The 25,633-nt window shown below is 44.6% G+C and overlaps 1 protein-coding gene across 5 annotated transcripts in view; it reads left to right on the forward strand.

Moving 5' to 3' along the window:
- KCNT2 (potassium sodium-activated channel subfamily T member 2) overlaps positions 1–25,633 on the forward strand; it is a 364,082-nt gene that overhangs the window by 213,533 nt on the left and 124,916 nt on the right. For all 5 annotated transcript variants that reach the window (XM_060232364.1, XM_060232365.1, XM_060232366.1 and 2 more), the window contains exons 10-13: positions 7,554–7,734; positions 9,965–10,129; positions 10,746–10,882; positions 21,324–21,387. In XM_060232364.1, the coding sequence (XP_060088347.1) occupies positions 7,554–7,734; positions 9,965–10,129; positions 10,746–10,882; positions 21,324–21,387 (547 nt within the window). The remainder of the gene's footprint in view (positions 1–7,553; positions 7,735–9,964; positions 10,130–10,745; positions 10,883–21,323; positions 21,388–25,633) is intronic.

Consider the following 25,633-nt stretch of genomic DNA (forward strand, 5'->3'; position numbering starts at 1 on the left):
GGCCATAAGTCCCCAAGGTCTCTTCTTTGTACTTGTGATTCTCAGTATAGTGAAAACTATCCTAAGAAAAGATTAGACCAAACTACACACAGGCAGATTCCTCTCAACTGTTCTCTGGTTTTCCTGATGAAAAGCAGCTATGAGCATCTATCCTCCCTCCCCTCATCGAAATTTGTTCTGTTCTGTTAGTGGTGAATTTGAAATCCTTTTAAATTTTAAGACAAGTCAGGAAGCTTCGTTGCCATATCTGTTGCCAAGGTTTAGAAAAACCCTATTCTTGTTGTCCCCCCCGCCCCCACCATTGAGGAAGAGCGCCAATTTCCTTTCTTTTGATAGGTTTTTATAATACAGTTATAAAGAAAGAATATATTTGGAAAATAGATTGGTGAGATTTTAGGAGTAAATAACAGAATGAGAGGTCCTCTTTACAGGAACTAGATAAATACCGTTTTCGCACACAGCTTACCTCGCAGTCACCATCCTGTTCCCTCCGCAGCGTCTGGTTGGATTTCCCACCATCTGCACTGGAGTTACAGGAAGTGCTGCAGCTTCTGCGTAGCAAACGTAAACTGGGTTTTAGCGGTTTACATTTGCTACTCAAAAGCCGCGGCACTTCCTGTAACTCCGGCGCAGATGGTGCGTAATCTGACCGGACACTGCGGAGGGAACAGGATTGTGACTGCGAGGTTAGCTGTGTGCGAAAACGGTCAAAGATTCAGTAGACAATAACAGCCCAAAATTCAGGCAGTACAGAAATGTAACTATCTTAATAAATCATAGAAGTTATTGATATCTTCTTACACAGAAAGAGAGATTTGTATTTGTTTATAATAGGTCTGGATAGCTTAACGCACCAAATCTACTCCCTGTTTTATCCTAATGCAGTTTTCTTCCAGTATATGATAGTTTTTGGCTGTTTTTCTTGTTATTGCTTTGGGTGATGTGTACTTGAAACAGACAGATTGCAAATTTAAAACAGTATACATTCATGGCTGCCAAAAAGTAAAGTGACAAGATGCAAAATTGAGTCTTGAAGCTCCTTTTCTCCATACATATAATAATTTTCAAAAATAATGTGCAGATATCTTTAAGTTTCTACGTTTACTTGAGAGATGAATTGCATGTTCCACTTATCACATACAAAGAAATCTATCTCTGCCTGTAGAATCTGGAAGGTTCCCCCTTTACAGGCGGCAAAAGCTAGAAAGCAGGCAATGCTTGTTTTATGGTTCCTTTTTCTTGCTCCTCAAAACCGCTAGGGAGTTTGCATGAGACAACGCAGGAAAAAGACCTTCAGTTTCTCATTTCCCAGGAACACAGGGAAAACTAATGACTGGACAAGCAGGTACCATCCTTAACATCCACTCGAGGGATGTATGTTGGGTGAAATAATTTAACGTGATCTCAGTGATTACCAGTTTTTTCAAAAAAGTTCAGCTGTTGCCACAGCTATATGAGGGAGTCAAACAAATAATGGCAGCCACTGCTGAGGTAATATTTCTATCGGGCCTTAATTGGGTGCAGATCAAGATAGGTCAGTAAATGTGTGAATTATAAACCATTAAGAATTGTAAATGAAATGGGCCATTACAGAAACAACATAGAAGACCAGATAGAAGAACAGATAAGGATATCAAGTAATATGTATGTAAATTGATTAAAGTTAAATCTAAAGAATGAACTTTGGTAAAGAACCACTAGCAAATAATAAGTAGCCTTCCAGTTTCAGTAGGGCCCCTTCTCATGTTACATCAGCAACATGGGAACCAGTTCCTCCTGACAAAATCCCTTGCCACTGAGGGAAGAATATATTTACGTAAATTGCACAGCAAAGCTAATTGGATAGCCCCCCCCCCCCCATTTTATTGTCACCTGTCAGAGATTCCAGTATTGTTACTTTAATTGCCACAGGGAAAGTGGATTCCTTGCTAATTTTGATAATACAAACTAAGACTCTCAAATAAGCTTGTTTTGAGATAGGGTGGGTTATAAATATTGTAAGCAAGTAAATACATAAAATATATTCCAAAGTGGAGCTTTCTGAGGAAGGGCACAGTGGGAGCAATACTCCCTCTAAGCTATGGAGTCTTGTGAGCAAAATTTCTGCTTCGTGAACTACTGGCATTAAAGTTGTGAGCTGCTGCATTAATTAGTTTGCTCTGGGGCCATTTTTTCTGAGTTAAGACAAAAATGTGTGAGCCAGAGGCTAAAAAACTGTGTGCTAGCTCACACTAACTCAGCTTGGAGGGAACACTGACTGAGAGGACAAAATGGCCTTGGAAACGGGACCCAAAACGCAGCTTAATCCCTTAATATATACCCCAAATAGAGGGAGGAAGACTGAGGTAGAAGAAAGGAGGCACTCTTGCACTCTTTGTCAGCACAGTTGGGTCTAGTAGTGGTGAAGGCACCAGGAAAAGAGGAAGACCCAACATGAGGTAGATTGACTGTACAATGGATGCTACAGTCCTCAGCTTGCAAGACCTGAGCAAGGCTGCCAATGATAGTACATTTTGGAGGACATTAATTAGTTTGAAGCAACTTGATGGCACTTAACATATACACAGCACTGCCATCCTTGCCTGCCCAGCTGGCACCAATGTGCCCAGGCTGACCCAGGCAGAGGCACCCTCCCTGCACCTCTCTCCTGAGCAGTGATACCCCACCCCCCATGCCTGGGAACAGCTTGGCCATGCTAATTTCACCCTTTGGACCAGGAGGGTGCTCATGAAAGGCAGACCCCTGCAACATCAGTCCACCAGAAAAAGCCATGGTGGCCATAATAGCCAATCTACCCCAATTACAAGTTTGATGTGCCCAGCATCGTGACAAATGCCTCTGGGCAGCAGCTGAAACAAATGACTACCACATATTATTGCAAAGATGTGATGGATTTATCTGTACCTGCAAGTGTTTCCCCACCCCCCCAAAAAATCTATACCTCTGAAAGGATTTATTCTACAGTGTACTAAGATCATTCTCACAGTGTACAAGAATCCTCCAAGTAAGCCACTTTGGTTTATGAAACCACCTCGTAGCTCTGCCCAGGGTTGTGCGTTTCTTAGAAGAGTTACATTTCCTAGAGAAAATCTACTTACTTCATTTGTAGTCTTTTCTGTCTCTGAGACTAAAAGCAGATTGCACTAATTAAGAACAATGCAAAAAGAGCAGAACAATACATAGAAGCAATGTTAAAAAAAATGATTACAAAGTTAGAGAACAGTACACCAATGCAGTATAATACATTTAATAAAATGGTTAAGGTAAATGAAATGATGCAACAAAAACAAAATTACAAAGTTGCATATAGAGCAAAACGATTAAGCCTGCTAAACACTGTGTGTAAATGAACAAGAATCTTATGACACCCTAACATTTTTTTGTGTGTATTTGAGTTTAGTTCGTCAGATTAATGAGGTGGATTCTCATTAGCATGAAACTAAACCAGGGATGCCAAACTGTGGCTCAGGAGCCACATGTGGCTCTTTTACACATATTGTGGCTCTCAAAACCCCCACTGCCCCATTGGCCAGCTTGGAGAAGGCATTTGTCTCTTTAAACCACTTCATCAAGCCAGCCAGCGGCTTGGAGAAAACACTTAAAGCTGTTTTTATCTCATTTCCCTCTCTTCCTTTTCCCCATCTATTTTTCCTTCCTTCCTTCCTTCCTTCCTTCCTTCCTTCCTTCCTTCCTTCCTTCCTTCCTTCCTTCCTTCCTTCCTTCCTTCCTTCCTTCCTTCCTTCCTTCCTTCCTTCCTTCCTTCCTTCCTTCCTTCCTTCCTTCCTTCCTTCCTTCCTTGTCTTGTGGCTCTCAAACATGTGACATTCATGTCTTGCTGCCCTCAAACATCTGACATGTATTCTATATGGCTTTTACATTACGCAAGTTTGGCCACTCCTGAACTCAACTAAGAACCAAGAAATTAGAGTTCATTATTTCCAGTCTGGTTTTTAGGCCTGGTTATGGGACTGAAACAGCCTTGATTGCCCTGGTGGATGACCTGAGCCAGGACAAGAACAAGATTCTTCTGAACTTCTTTTAATATCATCCTTATAGCTAAGATTGGGAGGCACCATTCTGTAATGGTTCTGGTTCAACCTGGAGGGATGGTGATGGTGATGCAGAGGGATTGCTGCTCAGCACCTTTGCTTCTAGCCTGTAGAGTCCCACAAGGTTCCATCTTGTCTCCTGTGCTTTTTAATGTCTACATGAAACAGTTGGGTAAGGTCATCTGGAGATTTGGGCAGGGTTGTTACTATCACAAACCTACCCTGGGTCCACGTATTTTCACCTGTGTGTTGCATGACTGCTTGCCTGTATAAATGTGTTTCTCTTCATGCCTCCATCCCAAGTTACAAAACCCATCTGCTATCATATAACCAGTGCCTTGAGGTACCTTGGTAAGGCTGCCTCTGAACAAATACATAGGGCAGAGCTTTCCAGTTACTTTAGCTTTCCAGTTACCCCTTGCACGAATGTTCTTAGTGTGTAGGTGCAGTCTAAATGCATGGGTAAGGTTTGAATCACAGTCTGCTTTCTTGAACAGGAAAGAAACTATTACTACAGATTAATCTAGCACACATACATGGAAAACAGCTGTCAAACTTTGTGAGTACAGATCTAAGGAAGTATGAAAAACAGCTCAGGAAATATAAAAAATAGCTATTTTCCATGTGATTTATTCTGGACAATGTTCAGTCTGGAGAAGAGGAGATTGAGGGGGGACATGATTGCTCTCTTTAAATATTTGAAAGGCTGTCATTTAGAGGAGGCGCTAGGAGCTGTTCCATTTGGCAGCCGAGGATAGGACCTAAAACAATGGGATCAAATTACAAGCAGAAAAGTACCGGCTGGATATTAGGAAAAAAATGTTTACTGTCAGAGTAGTTCAGAGGTGGAACTAGCTGCCTAGGAAGGTGGTGAGCTCCCCTTCATTGGCAGTCTTCAAAAATGGCTGGTGATTATTTGGCAGAGATGCTTTAGGCTGATCCTGCATGCAGGGAGTTGGACTAGATGGTCTGTATGGCCCCTTCCAACTCTATGATTCTATGATTAGCCTTGGGGACCCCTCTCCCCCTCCCACCCTGATCCCAGGGTAGCAAAGGAAGAGGTGGGAAAAGCCCAGAAATGATGGGAAAGGAGATAAGTGTGCTCCCTTCAACTTTTAAGTCCCCTTCCTTCTACTATTTGGGAGCCCTGAATTCCTCTGGCTACTTATTCAGGCAGCTGTATTTGGCTCCCAGATAACATCGGATATTCTGCTTTGGCTGCATTTGGTACCAAATGCAGCTGATTCAGCTGATTTTCAGGGTTGTATATTGTTTGGCCAAACCACACCCCTAGTGTGCATGCACACAGCTTATACCTTGAATAAAACTTTGTTGTTGGTCTTGAAGGTGCCACTGGACTAAAACTTTGTTCTGCTGCTTGGGGCTAGCATGGCTACCCACCTGCAACAACAGCAACAGAAATGTTTATGCTGAAATTAGTCAAGCTTGACTGGTATATAGACTTTGCTAATGTAATGATGCAGCACAAAGTAAATGGCAACATTCAACCAAATCCAGAGTTGTTCATTTGACTCTGGAATTCCACTCATATAAATGAACTGCTAATAGATTCCTTGGAAAGGCCAGTGTGATTCAACATAAGGCAGCTTCAGTACAGAGATATTACTGTGCTCTGTTATTAAGAGATTCATTTACTGGAGATACTGGTGTGGAATGTTGTACTTTTAACATGCATAGTACGCACTTTGCCTTGGAGCTATGGTTACACACACACACACATACATTCCCACTATGGAAAATGCCATGGAGAAAAAGTTTACTTAAATCCATTGCCCACCAGTAAAATTTTATATCTGTATGCAAGGTTTTGTACATACTTGTGCTCAGAGGAGAGTGCACCCCTACATACTCATCACTTGAGCATAATGTGATGATGGCTTGCTTGAAACAATAATGGTGCAAACATTTTTTTGTGTATCACTTCAAGCACAATGTTTTTGGGTGGAAGCAATTCATACATTCAGCTGCAAATCATCAAGAACATAACTAGAAAAGATGTGGGAAATCCATGTAGATTTCCCAATGTCTTGATTTTATTGAAAATGTATTCCAGATTCCCTCAAATTAGATGTTGACTGCTGTGTTGGGGGAGTATCTCCCTAAGGGTTGCCAGCTCTGATTAATAATTCCTGGAGATTGGGGTTTGATGCCTGGGGATTGCTGAATTTGAGCAGGAGCAGAAGCTCAGAGGGCATGTAATAATACAGAATCTGCCCTCTGAACTGCTGTGTCCTTTAGGGGAACTGATCTTTAATTTGGAGTTCAATAGTAATTCTAGGGGAGCCCCACACCCCATCTTGAGGTTGGTAAACTTAATATCTCAGTACTACTTTTAAATATAACAAAAGGCAAATTCAGATCTCCCGTTTGTCTCCTAGGTGTTGCCTGAGTGACAATGTTTTACCAAGTAATAATAACTGCATGCGCAAATCAGCCCTTAATAGTCTTATCTGGGAAGGGTTTAAGGGCTGATGGATATAACAGTCCCAGTAACAAATGAAGAAAACATCTTCGATAATTGTGAGAAAATATGAATGCTGTTTAGGAGCAAATATATCCTGTGCTGCCTCCATTAAGCATATCAACATGTTTCATTGCTAGATCCTACACATGGTTGCGTAGGGCATAGACTAACCTGATCTCTGTCCGGTCTTAAATCATGTAGAAGCTAGTAATTAACACCTGCTGATTTCCACCAAAGTCTTTTAGCTGCTCCTTGTCTCTATGGTACCGTAATCTTACATAATGCATGTTAGTTTATGGTGTACATAATATATGCAGGCAATTAGCATTTTTTTTCTCTACAGTTCCAGAGGGCTTTCCCCTATATGTTATAAAATTAACAGTGCAGAGGAATTCCCCCCCCTTTAAAAGTTGTCTATAATGCAGCAAATTCTATGTATGTAATTCGCTTCCCATCCCCCAATAGTTGTGGTAGAAGAAATTACCAGGCTGTGTTATAATTGCAAGTTCTTTTTACTACATTAGTTCCAACTGCTAATCAGATGCTAGCAACACCAATGTGCTTTTTCACATTAGAGGTAAGAGTGAAGAGGGAAAACTGTTGGTAATAGTCATGCTTTTGTGATACACAGAACTGTTCATCATTGCAGTATGGCAATCTCTACAGAGATCATGGGGCTGAATTCAAACTAAATTGGCAATTTCTCCCATTTCCCCCTTCCCATTGCACCCCCCCCCCCTTTCTATAATTTCTCAGGATTCCCTGTTCCCCAGGAGCAACATTTTGTGGTGATCAGGGAGCTACAGAGGGAGGGGAGGAGGAAGGAAAGTTCCATTTGGCTGATTGAAAATGCTGTTTGGATTCAACCGTCCGTTATTGCAACATTCCCTTATTATGAATTCTATAATTTTTATCAAATAATTGATCCTCTCTCAGATCATACGTTTCCGAGTTCAGATTTTTCCCATCTAGTTACAGATGTTGTTTTTGTGTTTTTGTTCATTCTTTCCTTTATGTAGTATTTGTGGAATTCAGCATCTGGAGCGAGCAGGAAACAAGTTGACTCTCTTTGACTCCCTTTATTTCTGCATAGTGACATTTTCCACTGTGGGCTTTGGGGATGTAACTCCTAAGATCTGGCCTTCAAAACTGCTGGTTGTCATTATGATTTGTGTTGCCCTTGTGGTGTTACCAATACAGGTAAAAAAAAAAGTTTTCTCATATACAAAGGGTTGGAATAAAATATAGATTTATTTTAATTTAAAAATATCCACTTTAATTTGGCTTTAAAAAAAAAAAAAAACCCTATCTTCTGTTAAGTCTGTACCAATACAATATTATGTATGTGTATGTATTTATACATGTATGTATGTTTCCTATTTTTTGGTGGGAGGACTTGCTTAATTTTTGTTTTTATTTAAAAATTGGGTTGATATTTTTCAAGGATTTTGGCTAGGATCCATCCAGGCCCTTGGACGAAAAGAAATCACTTGCATGTGTTCCAGGCAGGCCCTAATCCCTCAGTTTAGTTTGCCACCTGCTTCAATCCCACCTCTTTGCAGGAGTCTCCTGAACTGACTTTCCCCATTGATTTCCATCCTTGGCCCATTTACACACATGAACAATGAAACTGAGAAAAAGGATATGGATTGTAAAGAATTAATAACTTCCATCCCACTTATTACCTTGCGGTATTTCTTTCATCTATCGTTTCAACAAAAGATAGGTCATTATTATCCAGATTCACAGGTGGGCAAGTTAACAGCTGGTAACTGAGCTGGTAACTCTACCGACTGAACTTTTAAGTTAATTAACCAACCTGCTCATAGGTAACAGTATCTCCTCACAGTTTCCTTATAAGAATGCAAAGACATTTTATTATATTACCAACATTTTCTTTGGGTCCTAAAAGAGGACTTGGCCTGACCATAAACTCAGAACAAAGAACTTATATTCCTTACCCCATTTCTGCAAACCAGAATTAAAATAATGTGGGAAGTGTGAAAATGAGCCTGCAAATGTTCGTATGGAGGGATGAAGCCAGAATAATAAAGGAGTTTTACGAGCTGCAATAATGAATTTCAGCAAACTACAAAATATTAAAATGTTATTTTTAGGAATATAATGGTGCTGTTTTTTCTTCATGCTGTATGAAGCACTGCATAGTGACATTCTAGCTCTAGCATTACCCATCTGCTTCTGATGGGACCAGAGTAGTCTAATGGGTTTTGAGAGGGTGAGCTGGCAGCAGCTTTCCAGAATCTCCAGAATTGTAACTGGCAGCAGCTCTCCAGAATCTCAGGAATAGGCCTTTCACATCGTCTATTACCTGATCAAAGCATCAACCCTTTATTTGCAAGAACACAACTCCAAGAAGCATGAACTTCAGCTGTTTATAAAGGAATGCTGAAAGTGAAACTTAGTGAAACACACTGCAGCATAGACAAAGTTGCAAGGAAAACATGAAATGGATTTTCCATTAAGGTCTCTGGGCTCTATCTATCTGGGCTCTATCTATCTGGGCACAGAGACCTTAATGGAACTTCATCAGCCTCTTGAAGCTTCAAAGGGTGAGGATGGGAGGGGGAAGAAGGGAGAGAAAAGAGCCTCGCAGGCCTGCTTAAAGCCCTGGGTGTTCTACAGGCTGGACATTTGACACCCCTGATGTAACTGGATGAGGGACCCTAAGTAGACATCTTAGAACTGGTAAGAACTCACATGGTCCAGGCTGTGGGGAACTGAACCATGAGTTTCCCTCATCTGCCTTTGCCTCATTGTTTTCTTGAAGCTTATAGGACAGCAGCATGGAATTAGGAGCAACCCAGGCTCTAAGTAAGATCAAATTTTAAGTCCCAAACTGTAATTTTGTAATTTTAGTGGAGGTTTTTTTTCCCAATTTAATGTCCTACAATCTATAATAATTGTTTTTTAAAAATTTTCTAGAGGCCCTAAGGTACAGTCTACTTAGTCTGTACATAAACCCAGCCCTGGAGGAAACCTTCAAGTAAACACACGGGGACAATTATAGTAACCCTTCTTGTGTCTCTTCTTTGTCTCAGGACTGATTTCAGCTAATTTTTCAGAGAAGTGCATGTGCTGGAATTTTAGTACATTTCATGAACTGGGTTTTGATATTGACTTTTACACTCATTTAATCACTGGTTTGGAGAAGTGATTAATCAATACAGAAACTCAAACTTTAAAATTATTAGGATTTTTAGGATGCTACAGTGGATTTCCTTACTGCTATAGTAGCTGTGGCATTTGTTGTGAGCAGATAACCCTTTAAACAGAATGGATTTGTGAAAGAATTTGATATTGAAACACAGGAAATCCAGATAGATTTTGCATGGACCTTGGGCGTTTGCATGGACCTTGGATTCATAGGCGATATATACCTGTATCAATTTGATCTTTCTATTTCTTGCAGTTTGAACAGCTGGCTTATTTGTGGATGGAAAGGCAAAAATCAGGTGGAAATTATAGCCGACACAGAGCTCAGACCGAAAAGCATGTCGTGTTGTGCGTGAGTTCTCTGAAGATTGACCTGCTCATGGATTTCCTAAATGAATTCTACGCTCACCCTAGGCTCCAAGTAAATCAAACTAGCATATCAGTTCAGGCAGAAATCTCTTGCAGTCTTCTGAAATGTTTAATCTCTTCCTAGTTCAGGCATGACTGAAATGAGATGTTCATTTTGGCCAGCTTCAGTAGACTGGCAACTTTACCTATATAGTAATTGAACAGTAAAGCATTTGTGGAAATATTCATTATTATAGAAGATATTTTAAGTCTGGTTTGTTGCTGTTAAGGTTGCTTGTTCAGTGTTCCTCTTGATATCTCCTGTGAGTACTGATAGGTCTGGGGGACAATCGTGTTTTTTCCTGCCACAGAACCATAGATTGTTTCTAAACTATACAATACTTAAAACAGTCTTTGCTGGAGGAAGTGATTTGAACTCATCACAGCATGCTGCAAAGCTTTACATTTGGATATCTTGCTGGGCAATTTTTGGCAGAAATAAATAGTATAGAATCTTTTATGTTATTCTTTACAAAGCTAGAGTTAAAATGTGTTATAACTCTCACAGATCCTCAGCTTCCCAACAAGACTGCTTAATCCTGGCTTCTTTGGGGTTAAAAAAACACACCTTAAAATAATACTTGCTATGTTTTCCTCTCTCCCATTCCTTCTCACTCACCTTTTTACAGGACTACTATGTGGTCATCTTATGTCCCACTGAGATGGATGCTCAGGTTCGAAGGGTGTTACAAATTCCAATGTGGTCTCAAAGAGTTATCTATCTGCAGGGATCAGCACTGAAGGATCAGGATCTCCTGAGAGCTAAGTAGGTATAAAAACATCAAATACTTATTATTTTTTTTCTCCCCCCCTCCTCCCCCAACATTTGAATTTTGGAATATTCATCTTCATAAATAAGACCTAGATACATAAGAGTGAGACAGAATTTGGTCAGAATGTTAGGTTTTATTTAAAACCTCGTGCCACCCTAACTTCAGTGAATTTAGAAGGCTGCAAATCTGTGTTGTGAGTCACTTTTGTCTTGCTAATATGCAGTGTTAGGAATCCTATGTGTAAGCAAGCCAATTTCTATTTTTGTTACTTTGTTGTTTTTTGTATGCATCTATTACTGACTTATCATGGTTTTATGGAGTAGTACACACAGGACCATTTTACATATTACAAAGAAGCAAGCCTGGATTTGTCACTAAGTTTATAATCTGCAGTTCTCTGTAAACAGTCCATAGCTCCTTGATGAGTATACCTGTCCTTGTAAAGCCATGTTTGTCACATTCATAGTTAACTAAAACTGTAATATGTAAAGTGAGCCAACAGAGACTGAAATGCCATGGTACTACTTACAGCAGAGGTGGATGATGCTAGGTTTTCCTGGAGAGTCAGATAAAAATAACAGCAATTTGTGACTTTGTTCCCATTCAGTCACAGAAAATAACCTTGTTCAGTTCAGAGGGATTTAGTGTTCCAGTTTCAAAACCCTCCTTACCATCTAGGATGAAATACTTGGCCAGAAATACTCGCTACATATAGTTTTATTTAATCTCAGAGGAAAATGGGAAGCAGCAACCATGGTGAGGGGGGAGCACCAATTAACTATGATGCTGCTGTAATATAAGAATTAGTCTGTAAGCCATCAATGTTTTAACTTCTAGGGCAGGGAGACCGATTTTGCGCTAGGGCTTGTTCCAGGTGGGGAGAGCCCTTTTGCCCCCGGCGCTTCTCTCTGTTTTCACACAAGCTACCTTGGACCTGCAAGCTGGTGTGCCACTTTTCTGTGGCAAGCAGAACCCGCTTGTAAGAGGATCTCACTTGTTGCGGAAAAGCGGCACGCCAACTCGCAGCTCCAGGGTAACGTGTAAAAACAGAGAGAAGCACTAGGAGCAAAAGGTCTCTCCACTCGGAACAAGCCTAGTGTGAAATTGGCCGAAGATTCCTACTATGTTAAGGTATTTGAAATCCCTATGTATCAGACTGAGGGGAGGGAGGGGACAGGCTAATCAAAACCCTTCTTTAATTATATTTGCTGTTCTTCCCCAGGTGATACTCCAGTTGCCTGTCTAAAGATATCAAGTCTTTGGGGAAATTGCTCTCCAGGATTTTTCTTTTCTGTTGTTAACCAGCATCAGCTTTGAATTTACACCTTAATCATGTAAAGAATTTCAAAGCTGGTACTGTGAAGAGTTATCATCTCAGGGTTGTGCAAGCAGCCCTAGTGCCAAACTAGATGAGATGTCCCTGGGGACATGCTGCCATTTTGTAGAGTGAGTTGCCATAGGAACTCCTTTTTAAGAGCACCATGGAGGCCTGATTCTGGTGGGACCACTGCAAAGTGGAGAGAAAGGGGCTCCTGTCTTTCATCTATGCAATTTTTTGAACCCAAAATGGCACCAAAGGGCATTATTTGCTGACACCCCCATTAGATTAGAATTATTTCTGATATATTATTACTGTTTTTTCTTTCAAGTAATACATTGTAAATCTTTAGATTAGCAATTTATTTTGAATGTTAAAAAAATAACAAAAAAGGCCTAGTTTGTATTCAGTGGATCCCAGGATTTCTATAGATCCTAAGAGCTTATCAGTTGCAAAAACACATAATTAAGGAGGTTGGGAGAGATGCCTGGACTTTCCTTTATAATAATGGGTGGTTAGAGGATAAGTTTCCATTTTTCTGGGCATTTGGGTATGCAGTCTTCAAGAGACAGAACTATATGGGAAACCCCTTGACCACTGCATTTAAAATGAAATATACAGAAAAAATACAATGTTGGAAGAGAATCATTGCTGAATAAATAAGGGTTGCAAAGGTCCAAAGATTAGTGACCATGCTGGCCTTACTGAAAAGATCCCCCAGTACATTAGATGGTGAACTTAAATCCAAAAAGTTATCCCTTAAACATAATCATAGGAATTTATCCGATAACAACTCAAAGTGCAGAAACTATAGAAATGTACTCCCCCCCTTACAAAACATGTAATTGAATGTACCCTTCACAGGAGTTTTTTTTTTTTAATCTCATTCTATGTGAAGCAGCGTAGTGGGAGCTTAATAGACCGTATTATAAGAAATGTAGCCCAATACACTTGCAAGTTGCTAAGCAGCAGTCTCTCTCTCTCTCTCTCTCTCTCTCTTCATAATGAGGATATCGTAAAAGATAACTAACTAAATCCTTCCACTAAAGGAAGTGTTAGGTATGTTTTGGCTACTGAAGACAACTAAATAGTCTTTTTTGTTGCTCATTATTCTGATCTGCATACATAGTCCTCATTGAAAAACATTGTGCGGCTGCTTATGAAAATTGGTAGCTGTGTAGTTTATTATTAAAAAGCTTTTGTTAAAAAAAAACAGCTGCATGGAGGTTCTTTTCTTTTATGGAAATGATTTTGGCTGTTTCCTTAGCCTCTCGGAGATGAATACTAAGAAGGCAAAGCTGGTAGAGAGAGCCGGTGAAATTCAGGAAGAAAATGGAATTGTAACAACGGTGTTATGAATGTGCCTTGGGTAGTAATACAATGGATATAATTCTGGCCACATTGCAGGGGGAGGGCATCTGCAAAAGAAATTATAACCAGGGAGAATTGCTGAGTAAATCACCACTGTAATCAATTCATCAAAAATTCTTGCATGAATTTGCCTAGGGTGCCAATCCCCAGTTGAGGGCAGGGGGTCTCCTGCTTTGAATGCCTTCCCCCTTCTTCAGGCTTATCTGAAAGCCGGTGGGTGGGGGTGAATGTATGCTGGGTACTCCATTATAGTTTATGGAGACCAGTCCCCATAGTGTATAATGGAGAATCGATCTGTGGGTATCTGGGACTTGGCGGGGGGTGGTGGTGGAGGCAGAGGGACCAAATTTTCAGCATAGCATCTGGTGCCTCTCCTACCCCCCCCCCCAAGTTTCAAAAAGATTGGACCAGGGGGCCCAATTCTATAAAGCCCAAAAGAAGGTGTCCCTATCCTCCATTACTTCCAGTGAAGGGATGGTATTTAAAAGGAGCGCTGTCCCTTTAAATGTGATAGCTAGAATTCCCTTCATAGTTCAGTCGTGCTTGTCATAACCTTGCTCCTGGTTCCACCCCCAAAGTCTCCTGACTCCACCCCCAAAATCCCCAGATATTCCTGAGTTGGACCTGGCAACCCTAAGCTTTCCTGAAGTTAGCAAGGTCAACTTTTGTGTCAAGCATGTCACAGTCATGTTTCTCTTTCTTTTTTTTAAAGGAAACCCCTTTGTCTTTATATATGCTTGAACACTTGCCAGTTCATCTCATATCCTGTTCACCAGTAGTCAGGCAGATGATTAACTGAGGGCTCTTTGTCTGTTCACATCCAGTCTTTGGGAAGTCATCCAAAGCTGACACCCAGGGTTAAGCTGGGAGATGGCTTCTGATGTAGTGCTGGTGAAATATCACTGAGATCAACTGGAAGTTGGATTCTTCTGTTCTCCTATCCTAGAAACTATTCTGTGTCCCCAAGTTGCTTAGACGCAGGATATTTGGACAGGGGGTAATGGAGATGAGATGCCTATCTGATTCCCCTTCTTATCTTCCACCCCAAGTCATCAGCTTAGACTGAAGAGAAAAAGGAGAAGATAGCCCCTGTTGTCCAGAGCCAAAGCTCTTAGAGTTTTTATGGGGACAGTCAGTTTTCTCTGCTCCACACCCCAGACTGTGGCTTGGGCTACAGATCGAAGGAGAAAAATGATTATTTCCCCTCCTCCCTTTTTGCAATGGGAGATCAAAAGTATCGCTGTTTTTCCCTCTCCCCTCCAAAGCCTGAAGGGAGGAAAGAAGCTCTCTCTCTCTTTTGGAATGTGGAGCATGGAAGTTTTGCTTTTGTTTTCTACCCCCAAGCCTGGAAAAGAGGAAAGACCATCCTTTTAACCTCTTCATTTTGCAATGGGGAGGTTAGAAGTCATGTTTCTGATTTCCACCTTGACTTTGTAGCAGTTCTGGGGACAGTGGGGAGCAAAAGTTCATTTCCACAAACCCCTGTCAGCTGTGAGTCAGCTTCCGATTCCCTCTGAAGCTTTCCTATGTCTCAGCACAACAAGCCTAGGTTCTGGGGGAATTCCGAGAGCTCAGAACTTGACTCCTAGCTGATCTCCTGTAGTGTATCGGACTCAGCGCAAGCGCCGCGCGACCCGAGCCACCCTCAGGTCGCCGTGCGCAGCGCGGGAAAAGCCACCGCCAATCAGGACCAAGGGCGGGAAGTTTAACTGGCCAGGATTGGGCTGGCCAGCGAAGGGGATGTTCCGGGATGCATGTATATATTAGCGGACCCGGCCGCGTGTTCTCAGTTCTGTGATGTACCAGCCAATAAAGACCTATGCCTTCACCACGTCTCGTCTCCCAGTACATTACACTGGCGACGAGGATGGGATGTAGATAGGTCCGGCCGCCCCGAGGGGAACCTGACCGGACCGGAGACGAGGAAGGCGTGAGACCGCAGGATCGCACAGCCCGCCGCCACTATGGCGAACACTACGGTAACGACGGGCCATCTTGCGGAATTCAACCCGGAGCACCCCGAGAGATGGGAGACCTACACAGAAAGGGTCGAGTGCTACCTGCGGGCGAACCTGATCGAAGATGACGACAGGAAGAGAGACGTCCTGCTGAGCGTCTGTGGAGAAGAGACTTTCGAGATCGCACGAGGCCTCTCCGCTCCAGCTAAGCTGACCGAGAGGACCTACCGGGAAGTCGTGAGACTCCTCACGGGCCACTTTTCGCCCCAACCGTCCATCGTCGCCCGCCGATTCCTCTTCCACAAGAGGGACCAAAAGTCGGGGGAGACAGCGGCAGTCTACCTGGCGGCCCTTCGGCAGATCGCCGGGAACTGCAATTTTGACAAAAGGGACGAAGCCCTGAGGGACCGTTTCGTCTGGGGCCTCCGAGACGAACGACTGCAGCAGAAGCTCTTCGCTAAGGAGGAGCTCACGCTACAACAAGCCTTCAACGAGGCGACGGCGTTCGAGAGGGCCACCAAGGCGTTCGGCCAGCCACGCGGCGAAGCAGTCCACCAAGGAGAAACGGAGCTGGAAGACCGAGCAGAGGAAGAAGCGTTTCAGCTCCGGCGGCCTCAGAGAACGGACACACGGGCCCCCGCGAGACAACGAGCGACGGAGAGGGCCACCGCCACCACCGGTTCCAGGTGCGCCAGCTGCGGCGACCCCCACGAGCGACGGGACTGCCCGTACCGCAACCTGGACTGCCGCAGCTGCGGAAAGACAGGCCACATCGCCCGGGCCTGCCGGGCCAAGAACAGCCGCCGCCAACCGTCAGCGCATCACGACTCCCTGGACACGCACACGACGGCATCCACCAGTCTGCAGGTATTGAACTTGCCCCTCGCGGCCCCAGACAAGGTCAAAATGTCGGTCCTAATCGAGGGCGCCCCCTGCATCATGGAAGTAGACTCGGGTTCCTCCATCTCTATCATTTCGGAGGAAACCCTCAAGAAACTATGTCCCCGCCGCCGCATCCAAACGAGGCCAGCGGACTTCGTACTGAGGGACTTTCAGAAGAACCCAGTACACATCGTGGGGTGGGCCCGGGTGCATGTTGAAAGAGGGGGTTTTAGGGGGCCCCTAGACATCCTCGTGGTCAAGCGCCAACTGACCACACTTCTCGGGTTGGCGTGGTTCAATCCACTGGGGATCCAGCTGGTGGGGGTGGACCACTTGCAGGCCAGCCAATTCGACGGGGTCTGCCGGGAGTTCCCCGAGGTCTTCGACGGGTCCTTGGGGAGCTACAAGGGTCCGCCCATCACCTTACCGATAGACCCAATGGTCAGGCCCATAAGGCTTAAAGCGAGGCGCGTCCCGTTCGCCCTTAAGCCTAAAATAGAGGCAGAACTGGACCGCCTAACAGCCCAGGGCGTCCTAGAACCTGTAACGTATGCGGAATGGGAGACCCCTATAGTAACGCCAGTCAAACCCAACGGGGAGGTTAGGATCTGCGCTGACTACAAGTGCACGATCAATAAGGCGCTGCAAGACAACCCCTACCCCGTCCCGGTGGTTAGCCACGTCCTAGCAGCACTAGCCGGGGCGAGGGTTTTTGGAAAGCTGGACTTAGCACAAGCATACCAGCAACTGCCGGTCGACGCTAAGACAGCGGAGGCGCAGACGATCGTGACCCACAGGGGCGCGTTCAGGGTTAAACGGCTGCAGTTCGGGGTCAGTGTAGCTCCGGGGATATTCCAGAGCATAATGGACTCTCTCTTGAAAGGGATCCCCGGAGTTCAACCCTTCTTTGACGACGTTTTAATCGCCGCCCCCACCGAAGGAGAGTTCAGCTGCCGCCTGCGAGAGGTCCTCCGACGGTTCCAAGCGGCGGGGCTGAGAGTCAAAAAGGAGAAATGTTTGTTGGGTGTTCCGCGAGTGGAGTTCCTGGGGTTCGCCGTGGACGCGGCTGGAATTCACCCGACGGCGGACAAGACCAGGGCCATAGTCCAGGCCCCTGCCCCCAAATGCAAGGCAGAACTACAGAGTTTTTTAGGATTATTGAACTTTTATCATGCATTCCTGCCACACAAAGCCGCCGTGGCGGAACCGTTGCACCGCCTGTTAGATAAACAGGCCCCGTGGGTCTGGGGTAAACGCCAAGCCGCGGCGTTCCAGGCAGTGAAAGACCTCTTGGTCTCTAACGCGGTACGTCATCACTACGATGAAAACCTACCCCTGATCCTGGCTTGCGACGCCTCCCCCTACGGAGTAGGAGCGGTCTTAGGGCACCAACTCCCGGACGGGAGAGAGGCGCCGATCGCTTACTACTCCCGGACTCTATCCCCTGCCGAGCGGAACTACGCCCAGATCGATAAGGAGGCCCTGGCGATCGTGGCGGGGGTGCATAAGTTCAACGACTACCTCTACGGTAGGCGTTTCACCATCGCCACTGACCACAAGCCGCTCCTCGGCCTCCTAGCCCCCGATCGTCAGACCCCCCAGATTCTGTCTCAGAGGGTCTTAAGGTGGAACCAGTTCCTGAATTCATACACTTACGCACTGATACACCGCCCCGGTAAAGCAATGGGACACGCAGATGCCCTCAGCCGCCTGCCGCTACCCACAACGGACCCAGATCCCGCCCCGGCACACGGGGTGATGCTCATAGAGTCGCTCCCCGAGCGCCCACTGCACGCGGACGAGGTGGCTCGGGCGACGGGGAGAGACCGCACCCTCGCACGGGTCAGGGACTGGGTGGGAAGGGGGTGGCCCTCGGGCAAGGTGGAAGAAGCATTCCGGCCGTTCGCGTCCAGGAAGGACGAGCTATCGACACACAAGGGGTGCATACTCTGGGGGAGCCGGGTGGTGGTGCCCCCCCCCCTGCGCAGACAGGTATTGGAGGATCTCCACGAGACCCACCCGGGCATCGTGAGAATGAAAGCCCTGGCCCGGAGCTACGTGTGGTGGCCGGGCATGGATGAGGAAATAGAGGGGTGGGTAAGAAGGTGCCAACCTTGCCAGGAGTCCAGACCCAATCCGCCGTCCGCCCCGGTCCACAGGTGGGAGTCGAACGGGCGGCCATGGTCCCGCCTCCATGTGGACTTCGCGGGGCCGTATCAGGGCCAGATCTTCTTCATACTTGTGGACGCATATACAAAATGGCTAGAGGTAATCCCGGTGGCCTCGACCTCCACCGCAGCAGCAGTCAGGGCACTCAGAAGGGTCCTCTGCACACACGGGATCCCGGACACCCTGGTGACGGACAACGGCACGGCATTCACCTCCCGGGAATTCCGGGAGTTCACCGACCGGTACCTCATAAGGCACATAAGGTCCGCACCATTCCATCCAGCCACCAACGGCCAGGCGGAGCGCATGGTGCGGACCACCAAAGAGGCGCTTGGCCGTATAGTACAGGGGGATTGGGACCACCGCCTCTCTGCATTCCTGTTCCACAACAGGATCACCCCAAACCCTGTAACCGGTTTCAGCCCCGCAGAACTGCTCATGGGGAGGAAACTGACCACTCGTCTAGATAGGCTACACCCGGACCGGGCGCCGGATGTCCGCGGGTCCGGGAAGCAGTGAGAGGATTCTTTCCGGGCGACCCAGTGTATGCGAAAAACTTCGCAAGCGGCCCCGAGTGGTTGGCGGGAAGGGTTCTAAGGGTGACAGGCTCCCGGTCATACGAAGTAACCACCGCCGGAGGCCAGGTGCTGAGACGGCACATCGACCAGCTGCGCCGCCGCACCCTACCCGAGGAGGCAGAAGAGGCAGAGAGTAGGGAACCGCCAGCAACGGAACCGCCAGAAGGGGCCCCGCCAATACAGGAGCTACCCACGTACGAGGCCCCCGCAGCCGCGGGACCAGAACCGGAGCCAGCGCCCGACCCGGGCCGGCAACAGCCAGAAACGGCGCCACCCACGTTGGGATCGGGCCCCACACCAACGGCAACCCCGAGGAGATCAACACGGGAACGCAGGGCGCCAGCGTACCTACAGGACTATGTAGTTTAAACTAGGAGGGGAGGAGTGTAGTGTATCGGACTCAGCGCAAGCGCCGCGCGACCCGAGCCACCCTCAGGTCGCCGTGCGCAGCGCGGGAAAAGCCACCGCCAATCAGGACCAAGGGCGGGAAGTTTAACTGGCCAGGATTGGGCTGGCCAGCGAAGGGGATGTTCCGGGATGCATGTATATATTAGCGGACCCGGCCGCGTGTTCTCAGTTCTGTGATGTACCAGCCAATAAAGACCTATGCCTTCACCACGTCTCGTCTCCCAGTACATTACATCTCCCAAAAAGCTTTGAGTCAGCTTCTGTGCAATGGGCAGCTGCAAACTTGAATGGCAGCTTGATCCATGCTGAATATATCCTCAGTTGGCTTCAAGCAGTGTATGTTTGCCAAACAGGTAGCCTCTTCTTTGCAGAGCTTCCATATACCAACATTCAATGCATAACATCTGATTTTATTTACCTGGATCTCCTTTCAAGTTATGGTTATGATTATCTGTTGTGTGGCTCTGGGTATATATTAAAATATATACATTTTTACTGTCGTTCTCAGAATTAGGGAAAAATGGGCCAGACAGGGGTTTGTGGAAATGATCCAAAGGTAATGTACTGGTAGTATGACAGCAGCTTTGCTGGACTAATAGTGCTTGGGTTGGCAGGAGAGGCGAGGGTGGTTTCATTGATTCCCCCCAGGGTTGCCAGGTCCAGTGATCATGCTGGTGGAGGAGGGAGTTTCTGGGAGTGGATACAGAGTGACACAATGTGCTGATGTCATGTGGAAGTGACATCATCACATTGGCAACTTCACATGGCGACACTCTGCTTTTTGGGCAAAACTTTGCAGCAAAATCACCCTCAAACTGTACAGTTTTGCCCCAAAACAGAGCATCATCATGCAACTTTGCCAATATGATGATGTCACTTCTATGTGATATCATCATGTTGTGTTAGGGGGCAGGATTTCCCCCCATTGGCAGCAGCCCGAAAAACCTGGGGATCCCCTGCCCCCAACTGGGGCATGGCATCCTTAATTTCTGCCCTCTTGCTTCTTTCACAGCAGTTCCTGGTGGTCCTGAGGAGCAGAGTTTCAGTGGGGGGTATGATCTTGTACCCCAGAATGGGCAGGCTGTACACAAATGGTGTCCAATCTAACAATGAGTGAGATAAAAATCATAATTTGATTTCAAAAAATTTTTTGAAGAGGACTTGTAGGCTATCTGGTCCAACCCTCTGCTCAATTAGGGTTACCAAAGCTGGCCTGGGAAATTTTTGGAGATTTGGGGCAGTGCCTGGAGATTCCTGGAGAGTTGGGGGCAGGCTTTGGAGAGAAGTTTGTCCTAGAATCTGTGGTATACCATACTGTCTGCCCTCTAAAGCTGTCATGGAACTGATCTCTGTAGACTGCCAATCAGTTGTAATTCTAGTAGAATTCTAGGCCCCACCTGGATAATGGCAACTTTAAGCTAATTGGAGGAAATCAGAAAGTATATATTTACCTAAAAATATGAATCTGTTTCTTTTTAAGCTTCTGATTTCATATTTTTCTGATTTTTCCTAATCTATTTTGATATGCATTGTTGTGTCAGAATGGGTTGCTCATGATTTTCTTGATTACAGCTCATTTGATATGGGTTGTTTACATGAACTGAAAAACATGAACAATAAAAATGATTTCTTTAAAAAGATTATGACTAAAGTTGGCATTATGCTTTGGTTTAGAGCAAGTACCTAGACAGTCCTCAAAAATGATATGGGGAATAAGAAACGTTTGATAATAATTTCCATATGATTTTAGGATGGATGATGCTGAGGCCTGTTTCATTTTAAGTAGCCGCTGTGAAGTGGACAGGACAGCAGCTGTAAGTTCTTTACAATTTGCTTATTGTGTATGTTTTGTGTGTTTGAGGATTCTTATGGGTAATGTGTCAGAAATAAGGCGAATTATTGTAGCAGGAAAAAAGGGGTTTGAAAAAGTCACAGCCTTGTTAAGGGAGCTTCTCAATCAAACTCTTGGAAACTGGTTGTGGCCCATTTACAAAGCAGTTCTCTCATATGCTGCTAAGTTTACAGAACTGCCAAAGGCATCTTGGTTAACATATTTTTAATGTTCTCATTCAAGGAGTGGTCATTCTAAAAGGCCCCGAGGTAGTTCATACAGGTCCATTGAAGATCCACACAGTTGGCATCGCTTCTTCTAAGCCAGTGTTTTTCAAACTTTTTTTTTATCATCAGAAATCACCTTCAAAGTTGACTTGTCTGCCAAAGATCTTCAGTTACGTTGCTGAGGACTCTAATTCTCATTAGAATAAGAGCTGAGGAGGAGAAAACCAGAACATTCACGTTAGTCCCATGCCTAACTCAAAAGTCAGATCTGTACATTCCCCACAGCAATGTAGGCATTCATTCTTTGCAATCTGGTCCAGCAAATGCTGGGTACAGAAAGACTCCTGCCCAGATCAGTTACACTTTTTCTTGAGGCTGGTGATACTTGCATAAAAAGGAACCATGATACAAATGCCATTGATATAGTTTCTTATATTTTCTGCATGGCATAGACTAGATTGTACGAAAATAGCTCCTCCACTGGTAACATCCTATTGTGGCCATATGGGTATAGATTTTTAATCTTTTTTTTCTCCCCTATAACCAGTGCCTCTGGGGAAGGGCCTTGTCGTGGCGGCACTGCTTATACCAACGCTTCCCCTTTTTTATGATCTCATATGTGCCATATGTGTCTCTTGTGTACCTGTGCCTAGACAATGGACCTTTAGTTGAATTGACAGCTCTTGAGCAATTCCAACCATAACTACTGATTTTATTAGAAAAGTGGGTTAGCTGTGTTTTAAATAAGTTATACCAAATTAGTCAAGAATGGCATCTTTTAACATTATGTTTTTCTTTTTGCTGATTCTACAGATGAGCAAGGAGAATTAAAATGAAGGTCAGGATTGTATAAAAACTACATCATGCTATAAAGCTTTCCTAAAAGGGCTGAAAATACCTACTTTAAAAATCTGTTACCTATGGATACCATAGCACTAATAATGAACAACAGTGATCTTATTCAGTATATTCTGCATTACATTGATATGTAATATGTACTTCCACTCCTGACTGTTTGGTCCACTTATGGCATCCTGCCTCAGGCTTTGAGGCAAGGCTTGTGCTAGGCGGATGCTGATACCAATGATCTATCTGAAGGCACATGAGTGAGGCTAAGCTTTTCAGAAGTAGAGCTGCTGTTAAGTGGAGCATGCTGCACATTGCAATTTTGATGTGTAGTGTTGTCTGGATTCCCCTGAGCTGACTTTGACTCAGAGAGTCACATGGCTACAAGGAAATTTGTTTTGTATTGGAATCATGGCGTAACAGGAAGAGGAACTTCAGCCTTCCCCTTAATGCAGTTTTCCTGACCCAAAATCAGAGGGGAAGGGGGGTTTGCTATGTGGCCTGCTGTGTGGATGCTTGTGTAGCTCCATTAATGCATGTGTATAGAGTATCCAGGGCTGCTGAGAACCATCCTGAACTCCTGGAAGAAGATTTCTGCTGGGGCCCACTAACAAAAGGAGGGAGGGGCAGGAAGAACTCGCCAATCTTTACTGGGGCAGAAGAAGGAGAGTATTTATAGGAATCCACAGTCATTCATTTTGCTTGCTGTGAAATCCTAGCAAATGCTCTCTTGCTACAAGAAAGTGGTTACCATGATTCAAGTAAACCTTTTAAAGTAAATGAGTGAAATATGCCTCAAAATGTGATTTTTTTGGGGGGGAGGGAGCTTGCCTCTGCTGTCAGAAGTATGGGAAATATGGTTCTGGATTTACAAAATATGGGCTTGGTGCTTCCCTAGCAGGGAAAGCCTGTCTTCACATGTGGATGGATAGCTCTGTCAGTAGGCTGCAACTTGAATGTTATGAATCTTGGAAGGGTTGCTAGATATCAACCCCCCTCCCCCGAGGAAGAGGGAATATGAGGGTATTTTCACCATTTTTAGAAGCTTTGTGCTGTTTCTTTCTGCTGTCTTTTCATTTATAACCAATGGGAGTCCCTGAGCAGAGAAGGTAAACAAAAAGTACATATGCATCCACATTGGAAAGGGAGCATATTTTCATATAGACCATACATTGTAGAATTAATAGAAATCTGATTTATCATGGGAGTCTTGTTCTTTGAAATATGGGCCTCATTAATATCTTTGAGATAACATTCTCATCATTTAATTGTGGTTCCCATTAACTTAAGCCGCAACATCTTGCTGTTTCAGTGAATTTAAACAGGGTGTCTTTTTAGGACTGATTGTAACAACAACCACTAGATATTTTATAAAAAGGTAATTTACCATGACAATCTATAGATGGCAATTATTTCTTAATTTCTCTTATAAATAAGAATAACATTTTTAGGGGGCAACCAAGATTTATAGCAACATAGAATTAATGATGCTGAGACAAGGTGAGAGGAAGAGATTTTGGACTAGCATCTGCCTATCACACTTATATCTCACTCTTCTTCCAAGGAGCCCAGAGGAGTACATGTTCACCCAGTGAACTGATCTTGTGACCCATGTGCTTAAATGCTCCTCTTGTTGTGTATGTGGCAGTGCAAGTTATGTGCATGTGCTGGCATACAGTAAGAAAACCTAAATACTAATTAACTCAGTCATAGTGGCTCAGGAGTCACATATGGCTCTTTGACATTCCACCTGTGACTCTTGTGGGCACCATGCCCTAATGTGGCACCTGTCCTGTGGGCAAGAATCTTGCCCAGTGGGACTTGTGATTGGGAGTAGGATCTCACCTTGAAACAGTCTCAACTGGAACAACGGTTGATCCTCCCTGAGGTGCAGGCCTCATGCCAAGGATGGAAGTAAATGTGGCCTTTTTGGTTGCGAGTAGTTGTCAGTTTGATGCTCTGTGAACTGTGGAGTGAGCACCACAGATTTAACTGTTATGGGATCTCTTTTATTGTAAATGCAAGTGCACAATTGCAAATTGATGCAATTTAAAGACTTTTGAGGGTTTACTGAGAGAACTGCATAGACATGTTAGGCCAGTGGCAAAAATAATAGTCAGAAGATCTTGACATATTTGGGCTGGATCCTATGATCTGTGAATGAAGCTCTACTCATGGAAATAAACTTCCCACCTCCTGCTGTTGCCCCCTGTGCTCTCCTGCCAAAGCTATTCCCAAGGTTCAGGAACAATGCTGAGTGCAACGTGAGGCTCTAAAGCAGAAAAGGAGAATAAACAAAAGTAGCCCCCCACCCCATTCTACCAGCCAAAATAAAACATGGAATTTAACCCTATATTTACTTACAAGTTACAATCAGATATGGGTAAGAAATTAACCCTAGAAGAAACCTAGAAAACCCCTGTCTGCTTTGCAATCGAATGTGGACACCAGTGTTTTGAAAATGTTATCCTTGGGAATGTTTTGATAGTACAATAGTAATTGCAAAAAATACTGGGAAACCTGTAAGTGACTTGTCCTTGATTATTACTGAATGGGTCAAGATCCCAGCTTGGTATACAGTGCATTTTTAAAGATGCATGTGTATATATTCACTTTCCATGGTTGCTGTAGAAAACACCATCATGGCACTGTGTACACATAATCTGCATACACTGTAGATTTTCCAAGAACTATTGTGTACGCATTTGCCCTAGTGGAGAAATTTGGAGGAGAAAAAAGACCTAAGCATGAGTGCTTGGGTGAAAATAGGGTATATTGTTATACAGGGCATATGTCAAAACCAAGTAAGGTCAGGAAGCCATCCGTAACATCATTCAGGACTACAGAGAGGTACTTAAGGCAAAACCTAGTCTTCTGCCTCCATCACAAAAGTTGTCAGTAGATAGCATAGGTAGATAACATAGGTACTTGGCAAAACAAGTTTTCCACATCCAGAAAAAAAGCTGGCAGTACAGAATGTGGAGCAGGAGTCCCTTCCCTTTTTGAGTTTGTGGGACCTTTGAAATTTTGACACAGGATGGTGGGCACAGCCACAAAATGGCTGTTGTGAAGGAGCCAACCATGACAGGTAGAGTCAACCGCAGAATGTCAGGGGGTGAGGCCATGCATAACTAATAGTAACTCTTCAACATTTCA

This window comes from Heteronotia binoei, chromosome 2 (genome assembly GCF_032191835.1).
Source record: "Heteronotia binoei isolate CCM8104 ecotype False Entrance Well chromosome 2, APGP_CSIRO_Hbin_v1, whole genome shotgun sequence".
In the NCBI taxonomy this organism is placed as follows: Eukaryota; Metazoa; Chordata; class Lepidosauria; order Squamata; family Gekkonidae; genus Heteronotia; species Heteronotia binoei.